This window comes from Periplaneta americana, chromosome 2, assembly GCF_040183065.1.
Source record: "Periplaneta americana isolate PAMFEO1 chromosome 2, P.americana_PAMFEO1_priV1, whole genome shotgun sequence".
NCBI lineage: Eukaryota > Metazoa > Arthropoda > Insecta > Blattodea > Blattidae > Periplaneta > Periplaneta americana.
The window spans coordinates 196,944,481-196,960,414 of record NC_091118.1 but is presented as its reverse complement, the minus strand read 5'-3'; the positions used below and the strand labels follow the sequence as shown (position 1 = coordinate 196,960,414).

Here is a 15,934-nt window from a genome sequence, read left to right as displayed (position 1 = left end):
GTTTTATAGTTGGTCAACATACCAATACAGCTTTTCTTCCCCTAGATCTAATGTATTTCCGGTGCTAATTTAGCGGATTACATCTATAACATTTGTGTTATTATTGTTAATATAGGAATTTAGTGATTTATTGAAACCGCCAAGCGCGAAAATAATCACTTTTTACATCGATAATATATATATTTTTAGCGACATAAGAGGTGTTGTCGAGAATCAAGTTGGTGACACTGCTGTTGGTTGCAATGGCGTAGTTTGAGCGGTAGGAGACTGTAGGAGTTGTGTAATTCAAATGAATTGTTAGATGTTTCCGTTTAATATGTAATACTTGTGAATGTTGTCCTTGTGAAAAGCAGTTGTATGAGTTCTCTAGTTAATACTCACTGAGTTATAATGGGAGAATTTCCACTAGGATTTCGGGAAGTTATTCCTGATCAGACGCTGCCTGAGAAGTGGAAAGAATTCACCTTAAATACAGGTTAACTTTCAAATTTTCATATACCGGTACAGTATCTAATCGAATATTTATGCAAATAGGTATTACTCAGAATTTTGTTGACTTCCCATTTTGGTGTTGCATTTTTCATTTAAAATTAAATGTTACAACAATTACAGTAATCTCTCAAAATGAAACGTAATTAATTCACTGTGAAAGTAAGCCTTAGTAAACTGTTGTGTACGAATGAAACAATTACAGTCTCCTGACTGTCGAAGAAACCGCGAACAGTCAAATGGTACTTCTAAGTTTTCATTAAATTACTGGTACACGTTTTTTGGATAAATTAGCGCTGAGGTAGTTCCCTTCGTACTCCGCTTTTACGCCTTGTAGTTATCACCGTGCATATACGGATCTGTGACAGGTTAGATTTGGTTAGTTTAGGCCTTTGTTATGCCTTGCATAATGTACGATCAACTGCATCTCCACCAGAAATCCCGTATAAATGAAACGATTTTCACTTCCGATATAGTCCACACCTGTGGAGTAACGGTCAGCGCGTCTGGCTGCGAAACCAGGTGGCCCGGGTTCGATTCCCGGTCGGGGCAAGTTACCTGGTTGAGGTTTTTCCGGGGTTTTCCCTCAACCCAATACGAGCAAATGCTGGGTAACTTTCGGTGCTGGACCCCGGACTCATTTCACCGGCATTATCACCTTCATATCATTCAGACGCTAAATAACCTGGATGTTGATACAGCGTCGTAAAAATAACCCAATAAAACAACTTCCGATATCATCGGAATTACCTCAGCGTAAGTTTCTCTCCAATTCTCCAATTGTTATTGGTATAGACCCAGAAACAAAATTTGGGCCGCCTAAATTTTCCAAGTACCAGTTATAACATACTGCACATGATCAGTGCTTACTGGGCATGCGCAGTAGCCTATGTTCTAACTGAAACTTGGAAAATTCAGGTGGCCCAAATTTTGTTTTTGGATCTGTACACATCAATTTTTTTCTTACACAAATGCAAAATTATTGTGGAAAATCATGCAGAACATGTGTGTATAGTAGTTACGAGCGTTGAGGGACTTCCGCCGATTTTAGCAAGACTTCTGACGCATTCAAATAATTATAAAATACGATAATTTGGTCTAGGGAGCATCCATTTTTGGTGCAAAGATAATTCGTTTGGCGTGTTTCTTAATTGAAATTAACCTAAGTGGGTCGGTGTCTATTCCAAAATCGGCGGAAGTCCCTCAACGCTCGTTTAATCGTAGTTTTTTTTAAATATGTAAATATTAATTTCTCAGTAACATATTTTCGGACCAATTAGACTTACTTCTACGGCTATGCACTTAAAACGAAAAGCGATTTCAGATATGTACACTGTATTGTCTTTAACATTATAATGTTGCATCTGTTACAGGTGGAACACAGAGTACCTTACAAGATATAAAAGTTCCAGAGCGAGCAGGAGGTTATTGCTACAAGGATTCAAGCAAACACTATACTCGAAACAGATTTATTTATTGGTATGTATAGTAGAACCATTTCTCGTCTGTACATAATTATGCATGGATCCAAGCAAAATTACATATAAATTAATTATTCTAAATTGTACATAATTTGAATGTATTTTTGCCTGCTTGATACGTAACGAAGTTTCATTTTATCTTCACATGATTTGTCTTATGTATTTGAATACATTTTAATCATTTGTTAGTAAATAACGTCTGTGACGGGTAGCCTTGAGATCTATGACATACAGTCATGAGGTCAGTGACAGTCGAAGATCTAACAGGTAGGTTGAGATCTGTGACATTCCCGAGGTCAGTAACAGGTAGTCCTCAGGTCTGTGACCAGTAAGCCGAGATCTGTGACGGATCACTGTCTGTGACAAAGAAGATTTGATGAGAGTATAGCTAAGTGACAGGTAGACTGAGTAGACCAAGGTCTGTGACATTCTGTGACAAGATTAGTGTGTTTGATGTCAGGATAGCTATCCCTTTATATCTTAAGTAATATTCGTGTAAAGACAGACAGTTTCCTATGTACCATATTTACTCGTGTAATAGACGCACTTTTTTTTTTCGATTTTTATAACAAAAAACTAGGGTGCGTCCTTTATGTGAGGAAAACATTTTAGTAAAAAAAAAATAATAATAATAATAAAAAACATATTAAAGGTGCGTCAGCTCGAATGCTGAAATAATCGATAGAATATGTAATAATATATGGGTCGCGACTAATTTATATATTGATTGTGTCGCACCTAAGATGATCGATAGTTAGCAGCAGTTGTATAAACATATAACTTGTAACAATGAATAAAGCGACAATAAGACAAGACACGTTATTGTTATTATTAACACTAGCCTTACCGCATTCTCTGTCAGTTTCAGCATCTTCTTCTTCTTCTTCTTCTTCTTCTTCTTCTTCTTCTTCTTCTTCTTATATCCTGTTGTTCATAGGTCGGCAGTAAAGTTCCTCCAGCATACTCTGTCACCAGCCATCCGTTTCACCTCTTTCCAGCTTTTGCCACATCTCTCTACTCCTCCTCTATTGATCGTTTCCATGTTTTTCTAGGCCGTCCTCTATTCCTTACTCCTTGTGGATTCCAGTCAATTGTCTTCTTAATAGCTCCATCTGACTTTCTCAGCGTGTGGCCTATCCAATTCCGTTTTATTTGTTTTATTTGGTAACATATTTGTGATTGGTTAGAGTTTCAGCATCATTGCTATCACTATAAATGATGCAATAACTAAAATTAATGACGATCTGGACTCAATCTGGACATGAACACGGAAATTCCGACTTAAACTAAATCCAGAAAAATCACAGTCAATCATTGTGGGCCATTCACGTTTGTTAAGCACTATTACCATACCAAATTTGTCCCCGATTAAAATATACGGCACCGAAATTCCATTCAGTGAATCAGTAAAGAATCTAGGTGTTTATATGGATAAAAGTTTAAATTGGAACATTCAAGTTGCAGAAACCTGCAAAAAAGCATTCTCATTAATCCACTCGTTTAGGCGATTGAAGAATTTTCTACCCTTTTCCATGAAAAAAATGTTATTGCAAACACTCGTGATGCCCCACTTCGATTACTGTGATATTCTGCTTACTGACCTAAGTGTTACCTCGGCGCAGAGACTACAACGTGTTCATAATATGTGCGTCTGTTTCGTCTGCAATATTCGCTGGGCTGATCACATAACACCATCCCTCGAAATGTTGTCCTGGCTCCGTCTAGAAGATCGCAGGAAAATCCTCTGTCTTTCCCTTCTCATTCACATATTGCATTTCTCCACTCCTGTCTATCTTGCGTCTCGTTTTCAAAATTTATCCACCCATTATAACCTAGACGCATGATCACAACACTCCTCAATATTATCCATTCCCTCCGAACATCCTCATATTCATCTTCTTTCACTGTGGCTGTTCCTCGACTTTGGAATTCCCTACCAAATAATGTCAGGGACTGTCAGACATCGAACCAATTTAAGAATAGACTAACAAAATATTTTTCTAACAATTCTTGTTAACAATAATAGCTGTTTTAGGTTTCTCAATGTTTAATGGTTATATATATCACAGATAAATATCTAAATTATCTCATTATTATTATTATTATTATTATTATTATTATTATTATTATTATGATTATTATTATTATTATTATAACTATTTCTTACCAATGTTTATTATTGTCACACTAACATTACTTATCCAACTTTCATTATTTACTTTCATATTGTTTTATGGTCTAGATATTAATGTAATAACTATGTAAGTAATTGTAATCAATTAGAATTAGAGTCTGGGTGGGCTGAAGAGAAGGCCTACTGGCCTTAGCTCTGCCAGATTAAATAAATAAATTATTATTATTATCATTTGTCACAGATTCACATTCCTCTATGGATGTATTACACAGGGAATTTTTTTTTATTGTAATGCTAAAAATTGGGGTGTGTCCATGATGCTGGTAAATAAGGTATGTTGTTATGCTGTGAGATGCAAGGAACTGTATTCCTGTATTCCCTTGCAGGAGGATTTGTCATGATGTTCTGGAGCTGGTGGAACACAGTCTGGATGTCAACTTAGTGGGAAACAACATTCGCTACAAGTTCCAGGATACTCCTGTGCTTGAAGGACTCACAATTCATGAGACATACAACAGTGTCCTTGTGCTCGTTGCTACAGTGTCCAGTGTACATCGGCTGTCATTTCCTCACCCTGATAAGATACATAAACAAGTACGTTGGTAGTATAGGTACTATAATATTTCACTGCAGTAAACAGTAGCATGTGACAAATGAGGCTTGATTTGGCTGCAGCTTTGCGCCATTAATTCTCAGTACGTGATTCCACCCCACTGTTGTATATTGTTTCATGTTAAACATTTCCTGTTATTCGTCAAAGTAGACAGACTTCACTATTGTGCATTTGCTTAGAAAACAGTTACTTTCTAATTAATTAAATTATACATCTTGATTACACAACTTTTAACGCTGTATCACTTCGGAATATGTATGATAAGAACTTTCTTGTGTTAAATTTTAACATACCTTGTTAATATGTTTCGACCTATTTTCGGACATCTTCGGAACTGGTCGTTGTTGGTCTTGGCACCTCTCGTTTCCTGTATGGGTGCGTTCGTAGTGTAAAGTCAAAGAGTGTATGTGTTTTGAAATTGAGTTGTGTGTTGAGAATATCGTTGGGGTGTGTTTTCGTGTGTCTGTATATTTCAACACACAAACAACACAAACAAACAAATACAACCACACAGGTGTATACAAACTCAAATGTAACACCTGCAACAACATCTACATAGGACAGACAGGCAGATCATTTCAAACATGTTACAAAGAACACATCACAGCCATAACAAAATTACAAAACACCTCCACATATGCACAACACATCACAAATGCCAACCACACCTACAGAGACATCAACACAGACATGGAAATACTTCATTTCCACCAAAAAGCCAGAAACTCAACACACTAGAACAATATGAAATATGTTGTTGTTGTTTTCTAATGCCAGACGTTTGACAATAAAGTCATTTGACCTCTTGCACTCCAATATTTTTCAAAAATATTATCATGACTAGCCACTGAAGCACAGATTTTGAGGTGTTCCGAATCCATTTCTTGGTTTGAGTTGCACAATGGGCAGTTAGGGGACTGATATATTCCAATTCTATGCAGGTGTTGGCCAAACAATCATGGCCTGTTGCCAATCTAAATGCAGCTACAGACGATTTTCGTGGTAAATCGGGAATTAACTGTGGATTTTGATGCAGAGAGTTCCATTTTTTTCCCTTGGGATTGAGTTATCAAATTTTGTTTGTTGAAGTCTAAGTATGTAGATTTAATAAATCTCTTCACAGAGTAATACGTAGATTTAGTAACAGGTCTGTAAGTAGCAGTGCTGCCCTTCTTTGCGAAAAGCATCCGCATTCTCGTTTCCCAGGATTCCACAATGGGATGGTATCCATTGGAATACAATTCTTTTATTGAGTGATAATAATTGAGAGAGCATTTTAGTTATTTCTGCTGTTTGAAATGAAGGTGTGTGTTTAGAGACTATTGATAGAATAGCTGCTTTGGAGTCTGACAATATAACTGCACTCTTGTACCTTCAGGCAAATAAAGAATATGAATATGAATAATGTATGACTTGAGGCTTTCCCGGCGTTTGATGTAGAATAACTCTTCTCGGGTTCTCAGCCAGGTGAGTTGGAGATTAGCTTCCAAGCTTTCGACGGCTAGCTCTGCCATCTTCTTCAGGGACGAAGTGATGTGGGACCACGTCTAGCCGGTATATATGCAAAAGTAGGGCTTCCCGCTGCGGGCCAATCAGGAGCTACTTCCTAGTCCCGACCGCCAGGCGCATTCTGGTTGGTGGACACGTCAGCCAATCAGGAGCCACTTGCTGGTCCCGACTGTCTGCCGTGTGCTGGTGGTCTAAGCGTATTGATGGCAGGTTTCCATGCCGTACTCAGCTGTAGACCCCCGTCTCTGTTGAAATTATTGCCATCTAGCTGGATTTCGATGGCTTCCTTGATAACTAAGTCCCAGTAACCTGATGTCTTGTCCAAGATGGTGGTGGCGCTGAAATCTATCTTGTGGCCAGTTTCTAGGCTGTGTTGGGCTACTGCAGACTTATCAGGGTAATATAGTCTTATGCTGCGTTGGTGTTCCTTGCAGCGTTCCATAATAGTTCGTCCCGTCTGCCCGATGTAGCATTTCCCACACTCACAAGGTATTCTGTAGACACCAGGTGTCCTGAGACCAAGGTCGTCCTTAACTGGTCTCAGCAAGTTCTGGATCTTTGTGGGCGGCTTATGGATGGTTTTAATCCCGTGTTTTCTTAGCATTCTGCTAATTTTGCCCGAGATGGGGCCGTAGAACGGGATATATGCCATGCCCTTTGTCTCCTCTTGTTCCTCGGCAGGTGGTTTGTCCGAAAAGGCCCTTCTGAGGGCCAAGCCGATTTCCCTGTTGCCGAAGTTGTTCTGTAGGAACGTCTTACGTAGGTGACAGATCTCAGAAGGGAGACTCTCTTTGTCTGAAATCCCTCTCGCCCTGTGTAGAAGAGTCGACAGGACCGTTCGTTTCTGTGCCGGATGGTGATGGCTGTGTCCATTGAGATATAGATCGGTATGAGTCGGTTTCCTGTATACTCTGTGACCCAGTGTGCCATCTGACTTCTTGGAGATGAGAATGTCTAAGAAGGGGAGACATCCGTCTTTTTCCACCTCTTTCGTGAACTGGATGTTTGGGTGGATATTGTTCAGGTATTCTTGGAACTCCTGAAGTTTTTCTTCTGGCCTCATGGAGAAGAAAAACATCACTTCGTCCCTGAAGAAGATGGCAGAGCTAGCCGTCGAAAGCTTGGAAGCTAATCTCCAACTCACCTGGCTGAGAACCCGAGAAGAGTTATTCTGAATATTAATAGTTTGATGTTCTTGGTAAGTTGTATCAAACTATGAACTGGGACAGTTGATAGCTCATCAAGCTTTGGAAAGTGTTTTTGATGAGTTATTGCATTGCAGTCACACAACAGATGAGCTACAGACTCATCTCCCTGAACAACGAGCACAGTTTGGGTTAACGTTATGTCCCATTCTGTGCAGGTTCTTCTTGAGAGCACAGTGTCGTGTAAGGAATCAGACTACCCAGCAGAGCTGTTTCTTGCTCAATTTTAACAAGTTACTTGACCTGTCTTTATCAAAATCTCTTATGAGTGTCTGCAGCCCTCACTTGAGTTCCAGAAGTTTTTGTATTTCTTAAGAGCCCAGTCCCTGATAACCTGCTTTACTGGTTTTAGAGATATTCCCAACACAGACTCGGGTGCTATGAATGGGATCTCAGTCCCCTCTTTGGCAGCTTCATCCTCTCTTTCATTTTCTCGAACAGCCAGCATCATGAGGTACTCGCGCCATTCTGAGACCAGTTTTGATTTAACCAAGGTGGTCTCAAGTCCCACTTGACTATCTGAAAGTATAAGAATGTGTCTATAATTGTAGTCCTTACTATAGTCCCATCGCTCTAATTTCCGGCAGCCAATCGCTTGCAGGTCAGCTACATTTAAACGTGTGCGTCTTGTGATTCGCTGATGAAGGCAATTTTCATTTCTTAAGGCTCGATAAATACTTAATATAATCGCCCGCCATTTTGGCTCTTTCGTTGGCGTTAGCAGAAAGCACATGAAGACGTTATTTGCCGCTCAATTATTTGCTGAATTACAGTGCATTTGATTTATTATCATAGGAGCTACGACATGATAATGTTTAACGGTGTGGCAAATAGATTCCTCGTATGGTAGCTCGGCAACGAAAAAACAAAAATGGCGAACGATACTACCTACCTAGACTTTATAGAGCCTTTACTTCCTAAGATGTAAGCAAAGAGGAGGAGTCATGCCGGGAATAACAACATCGCAACTATAATACTTTCCCTGGTACTGGGTAAGATAGCAAAAATCTCAGCGTGAAAGACTGTGGCATACTGACCCAAGCTAAAAGAAAGCTTGGTGCCATTTTTCATACTACCACATTCTTACGTGGAGAACAAGTTCGTGGTCAAGTGACGCCAACTTGTTACAAGAAGAGATATGTACCTTGGTAAATTACTCTTTGTATTTATCCGTGTTCCTGGGTAGCAAAGTCGGTATAGCGCTGGCCTTCTGTGCTTGAGGTTGCAAGTTCGATCCCAGCCCAGGTCAATGGCATTTATGTGTGTTTAAATGTGACAGACTCATGTCAGTTTATTTATTGGCGTGTAAAAGAACTCCTCGAGAACAAAATTCGAGCACATTGGCAATGCTATCTTTTAACAGATAAATAATTCTTTATGTTGATTTCCATAATGAGAAGAATATTAGAAATGATTACAATAATATATTTTTTATAAAGAATAGCTTCTGTGTGTGTGATCTAAAAGATAAATGTTTATCTTCCCGTTTGGGTGTATAGTAAAAGATTTAATTTATGTATAGTTTTTTCTTCTGAATAATGGTTCAAGAAAATAAACTCCAAACAGTGATATTACTAACAAGAAAGAACTGAATTTTTGCAAAAAAATGTTAAACATATAATGACAAGGCACATGTCATCTTCGTGGCATTTTTTGTTTTATTAAATAATAATTTACTTGTATTTTGTTACAGGACCATTTGTTTGCCCACCACCCTGACCTAAGCATCTTGTCCATTTTTGCTGAGGCCACTCTAAATGCTGCCAAGGATCCAACAACATTCCATGTTATAAATAATACATTAGCTAGTAAGTTGATTCGACTTTTAATTACAATCTGCATATACTATAAATCTCTGTACTATCACACAATGTACATGATACTCGAGAGAGAGAGAGAGAGAGAGAGAGAAAGAAATATATAAAAAACAACAATGGCTCCGAATTCGCGTACCCATTTAAATAACAAACTGGAATTCAATATACTCAGAATTATAAGTCGAATCGTGTAGAAAGTAATAATCAATTTGGAATACAATGTACTAGAACACTCAAGAAGGCAATTTGACTGCAATTTCGTTACATACTTTATTATGATATAACCAATACCTTTCATTATTCATCAGAATTCGCCAGGCTATCTTGGAACCTCAATACGACGCATCTATACAATATCCGCGTATCCTAATACGCACGCAAAATCAAACCACGAAAACCACTTGGCCTAATCTGTAACATTACTACGTACCAATACGACGTAACTCGCGACGACCACAAAACCTCGCGGAATCTCTCATACACGAACCAAGACATAATCACTAGCGAATCCTCTCCATATACAATTCAGCAAATATATCGTAAGCAAATGTAACAAAGTACCAAAATAAGTTCGTAATTTTGACTTAACTACTCAATGATGAATCCAATACAACCTTCCACATGGCGACTGGCTTGCTGAGTAAAGTCAACTGTTCGACTAATTCTCCAAACAACCTTCCGCATCGGGACTGAGCTCCTGAGTAAAGTGAACTGATCAACTAGTTCTCGAGACAACCTTCCACGTCGAGACTGAGCTCCTGAGTAAAGTGAACTGATCACCTAGTTCTCGAGACAACCTTCCACGTCGAGACTGAGCTCCTGAGTAAAGTGAACTGATCAACTACTTCTCGAGACAACCTTCCACGTCGAGACTGAGCTCCTGAGTAAAGTGAACTGATCAACTACTTCTCGAGACAACCTTCCACGTCGAGACTGAGCTCCTGAGTAAAGTGAACTGATCAACTAGTTCTCGAGACAACCTTCCACGTCGAGACTGAGCTCCTGAGTAAAGTGAACTGATCACCTAGTTCTCGAGACAACCTTCCACGTCGAGACTGAGCTCCTGAGTAAAGTGAACTGATCAACTAGTTCTCGAGACAACCTTCCACGTCGAGACTGAGCTCCTGAGTAAAGTGAACTGATCAACTAGTTCTCGAGACAACCTTCCACGTCGAGACTGAGCTCCTGAGTAAAGTCAACTGATCACCTAGTTCTCGAGACAACCTTCCACGTCGAGACTGAGCTCCTGAGTAAAGTGAACTGATCAACTAGTTCTCGAGACAACCTTCCACGTCGAGACTGAGCTCCTGAGTAAAGTGAACTGATCACCTAGTTCTCGAGACAACCTTCCACGTCGAGACTGAGCTCCTGAGTAAAGTGAACTGATCAACTAGTTCTCGAGACAACCTTCCACGTCGAGACTGAGCTCCTGAGTAAAGTGAACTGATCAACTACTTCTCGAGACAACCTTCCACGTCGAGACTGAGCTCCTGAGTAAAGTGAACTGATCAACTACTTCTCGAGACAACCTTCCACGTCGAGACTGAGCTCCTGAGTAAAGTGAACTGATCAACTAGTTCTCGAGACAACCTTCCACGTCGAGACTGAGCTCCTGAGTAAAGTGAACTGATCAACTAGTTCTCGAGACAACCTTCCACGTCGAGACTGAGCTCCTGAGTAAAGTCAACTGATCACCTAGTTCTCGAGACAACCTTCCACGTCGAGACTGAGCTCCTGAGTAAAGTGAACTGATCAACTAGTTCTCGAGACAACCTTCCACGTCGAGACTGAGCTCCTGAGTAAAGTCAACTGATCACCTAGTTCTCGAGACAACCTTCCACGTCGAGACTGAGCTCCTGAGTAAAGTGAACTGATCAACTAGTTCTCGAGACAACCTTCCACGTCGAGACTGAGCTCCTGAGTAAAGTGAACTGATCACCTAGTTCTCGAGACAACCTTCCACGTCGAGACTGAGCTCCTGAGTAAAGTGAACTGATCAACTAGTTCTCGAGACAACCTTCCACGTCGAGACTGAGCTCCTGAGTAAAGTGAACTGATCAACTACTTCTCGAGACAACCTTCCACGTCGAGACTGAGCTCCTGAGTAAAGTGAACTGATCAACTAGTTCTCGAGACAACCTTCCACGTCGAGACTGAGCTCCTGAGTAAAGTGAACTGATCACCTAGTTCTCGAGACAACCTTCCACGTCGAGACTGAGCTCCTGAGTAAAGTGAACTGATCAACTAGTTCTCGAGACAACCTTCCACGTCGAGACTGAGCTCCTGAGTAAAGTGAACTGATCAACTAGTTCTCGAGACAACCTTCCACGTCGAGACTGAGCTCCTGAGTAAAGTGAACTGATCAACTAGTTCTCGAGACAACCTTCCACGTCGAGACTGAGCTCCTGAGTAAAGTGAACTGATCAACTAGTTCTCGAGACAACCTTCCACGTCGAGACTGAGCTCCTGAGTAAAGTGAACTGATCAACTAGTTCTCGAGACAACCTTCCACGTCGAGACTGAGCTCCTGAGTAAAGTGAACTGATCAACTAGTTCTCGAGACAACCTTCCACGTCGAGACTGAGCTCCTGAGTAAAGTGAACTGATCACCTAGTTCTCGAGACAACCTTCCACGTCGAGACTGAGCTCCTGAGTAAAGTGAACTGATCAACTAGTTCTCGAGACAACCTTCCACGTCGAGACTGAGCTCCTGAGTAAAGTGAACTGATCACCTAGTTCTCGAGACAACCTTCCACGTCGAGACTGAGCTCCTGAGTAAAGTGAACTGATCAACTAGTTCTCGAGACAACCTTCCACGTCGAGACTGAGCTCCTGAGTAAAGTGAACTGATCAACTAGTTCTCGAGACAACCTTCCACGTTGAGACTGAGCTCCTGAGTAAAGTGAACTGATCAACTAGTTCTCGAGACAACCTTCCACGTCGAGACTGAGCTCCTGAGTAAAGTGAACTGATCAACTAGTTCTCGAGACAACCTTCCACGTCGAGACTGAGCTCCTGAGTAAAGTCAACTGTTCGACTAGTTCTCCAAACAACCTTCCGCATCGGGACTGGGTTCCTGAGTGAAGTTCTTTCCTACTAAACGTAAAAACGAAGCTCGGTTCTCTCTCCCTCAATTGTTTCAAACCCTAGCTGGCCAATAGGAATTTAGATATAAAAATAGAAAGGAAAAAGATGGCGCTATCGGCGGTGTGCCAGCGTTGCGAACTCTGTCATTGATGTAGCAGGCGAGGTGATCAGCTGATATGTCGAGCTCGGCTCAACCTCAATTACTAATGATGATATTATTAATTAAAAGACCAATTGGAAGACCCAAAAATAGGTGGATAGATGTGGTAATGATCAACTCACAGAACTATCTCGAAACAACTGCCTTGAGAAGATTAGCCCAGGACAGGGACAGTGGAGGAAGAGAATTGAGGAGGCTAAGGCCCGACTTTGGGCTGTGATGCCGTCGTAGCAGCTGCAGTTGTTTAAGAGTTCATCAGCCATTAGAATCACTTGTGCAGTGGTGGTTTAGAAAATAATTTTTTGGGAAGCATGTATAAATATTTCCGAAAGTCAATGCTTATGGCTGAATATGGAAATTAAAACACCTTTAGCCCATGTAACTACATTATACTTGCATATTCTTAATACCCTTTAAATTTACTGCTATACTAGAAGCCAGGTTATGAACCGACTGTTGCTCTCTTTCTTAGCTCTGTTGGCACATAGTGGCGCGAGATTCAAAGAGTGTTCAACATTTGTCACCGATATGTTTAAAATAACTATTGTTGCTGTGTTTTCAATTATTAATTTAATAAAGAAGTATATAACGAATTCAAACATTTCAGTTAAACGAACAAACAATGATTCGATTCAAATAATAATAATGATAATAATATAGTATTAACTAATTTATATCAACATATATTATAGTAATTTTTATTTTATTTTGAGTTGTCGTTATAAATCAAATTAACTATTTGGCTATTTTTGAACATCAATAATAATAATTTAATGGATATGATTTTAATTTTATGTTTATACTGATTGAGTCATGTATGTATATTCAATTATTATTATTATTATTATTATTATTATTATTATTATTATTAATTCTCATGTATATCAACAAGCAAATATAGGAATTTATAAAAAAATCATTTCTGTCTATAAAGACTTAAAAATCTGCTTCCTTTTTGTATCGTAACATTTGGGAGAATTCATTATTCTATTTCAAGTATTACTGTATATAGTTATCGATAACACTATCAATAATGTTAGTAATTAAAATATTGTTTTTAAGAAAGCACGAACTAATGTTACTGGTGCGAAATGCGACTCTCATACACGTGGTATTGCAAATGAACTGAGAAGTTTGGCTACACTGTCTCCGTGATCCTGTTGCCAGATTTTCGTTAGCAGACGACATTTGCACGTGAGGTCCAATGAAAAGCTCCGTTCTTCTTCTCCCCTCCACCCCCCACACTCAACGTGTCATCGTTGCATAGGCTACCCCCTCTAACCCACACTTTCGTCTCAACCCACACAACTACTTCCTGTTTAGTCGGTTCATAACCTGGCTTTTAGTATAGCAAACGTACATTAACAATATAACTTTAAAATTTACTAGTAGTAGACACGTATTAACAATAAACTTTCATAAACACACCATATGATATTTTCACAAAATCACATGGACCTATTTTTAAGTACTTTAATAAAATTTACAGTTTTCATATAGAGATACACAGTATTTTTACAAGCTTATTTTCAACCGAGATAATGGTGAATACAGTGTATTGCATGGTACTGCAGCTAGTGCTACACTGGTGTGACCAACTGTATAGAAATAAATCTCAGGTGTTTGGAAAAGTTTCGGAATTTCGTCAAAACGAGATTCGTATTTGCAAATCCTTTTAAATGTATGCCTTAAAAGTGGGATTTTCCTTAAGGTAGGTTTTCTTAAACATAGGCATTAATTATTTTGTTTTTATGTCAGTTCTTTGGAACTTCTGAAATGATTCCTTAAAAAGAGGTTTTACTGTATAAATATTGTTGTTGTTTTCTAATGCCAGGCGTTTGACAATAAAGTCATTTGACCTCTTGCACTCCAATATTTTTCAAAGATATTGTCATGGTCAGCCACTGAAGCACAGATTTTGAGGTGTTCCGAATCCATTTCTTGGTTTGAGTTGCACAATGGGCAGTTAGGGGACTGATATATTCCAATTCTATGCAGGTGTTTGGTGTGTTAAAGTGTCAGGCAACGAATGATTTGAGAAACAGTTGGGTGGATAAAAAATTTCTACAAATAAACGCTATAGTGGCTTATAAAAAAATGAATGGTCACCTAAACGCAAGCAATCTGCATAAATTAGGAAAATTTCTGTTTAGAGTTAAAATTAGATGGGAAGAGAAAGTCAAAGCTCTAACGGAGATGGAATTATAAATGTTGAGTAGTTACACGATAAGAAACTACGAAGAGTAGTCAATGAAGTAATAGAATAATTCTTAAGAGAGTAGGAGTTTTAAATAAAAGAGGTATACTTATTAGTTGATTACTATTATTACTTTTATCATTATTATTATTATTTTTATTATTAGTAGTATTATTATTGTAAACAGAGGATACTTGTAAGTTCAAATGTATTAATTTTTTGTTATATTTTTATAGAGAGTGATGGTGGATTAAGAACTGGAATACATCTAATCCGCCATGACGTGAACAATGATTCATGAAATAAATAAATAAATTCTATGCAGGTGTTTGGCCAAACAATCATGGCCTGTTGCCAACCTAAATGCAGCTACAGACGATTTTAGTGGTAAATTGGGAATTAACTGTGGATTATGATGCAGAGAGTTCTATTTTTTCCCTTGAGATTGTGTTATCAAATTTTGTTTGTTGAAGTCTAAGTATGTAGATTTAATAAATCTCTTCACAGAGTAATACGTAGATTTAGTAACAGGTCTGTAAGTAGCAGTGCTGCCCTTCTTTGCTAAAGTATCCGCATTCTCATTCCCCAGGATTCCACAATGGTATGGTATCCATTGGAATACAATTCTTTTATTGAGTGATTTTAATTGAGAGAAATATTGTTGAATAGTGCGAGGGAATGAAACAATGTTTGTTGCAGATACTCCTCTGCCCCATACATCTGCGTCATGGCTGTCTGTAAATGAGGAGGCACTCTTTGCTCTGGCCTACAGTACAGGCCCTATCCTGCTTATAAGAATGGACCCTCTTTCTGGTATGGTGATAGTAAATGAGCTGAAACAGGAAACAATGATGCCTCGCTTTCTGTCTGGCATTGCTGGAGCTCTCAGGTGGGTTGAAATATTTTTGGATGTAGTGATAGTATTTTTTCACAGATTTTAATAGAAGTCTTATGAGTTTGTGTCTTCAACAGGCCTTTAATCTTTTGAAAACTTTTAAAAATATAATATACATGTTTCCAGCAAGTAATTGAGAATGTTTACACCATCAAGTAACTAATTTCTTGATTTGAAAGTATGCCACAAGTACTCACTAGTCGTTATGTAATTAAGTCAGCTATCAGTTTCTCAGTTCTAAGGTTAGCAATGATGAGTGTTTTTTTTTCTTCTGTATGGTGACTTGCTTGCAGACTCTCCATCAATCCTAAACAGATGGAAAAACTATTTTGCGCAACTACTAAATG

General features: G+C 39.0%; 1 protein-coding gene across 2 annotated transcripts in view; it reads left to right on the top strand.

Annotated features, from left to right (window-relative positions):
* The first annotated feature begins 240 nt into the window (after positions 1 to 240).
* Positions 241 to 15,934, top strand: part of Nup160 (nuclear pore complex protein Nup160) — a 62,575-nt gene continuing 46,881 nt past the window's right edge. For both annotated transcript variants that reach the window (XM_069819282.1, XM_069819281.1), the window contains exons 1-5: positions 241 to 475; positions 1,863 to 1,968; positions 4,491 to 4,698; positions 9,125 to 9,239; positions 15,392 to 15,581. In XM_069819282.1, the coding sequence (XP_069675383.1) occupies positions 391 to 475; positions 1,863 to 1,968; positions 4,491 to 4,698; positions 9,125 to 9,239; positions 15,392 to 15,581 (704 nt within the window). In that variant the 5' untranslated portion in view covers positions 241 to 390. The remainder of the gene's footprint in view (positions 476 to 1,862; positions 1,969 to 4,490; positions 4,699 to 9,124; positions 9,240 to 15,391; positions 15,582 to 15,934) is intronic.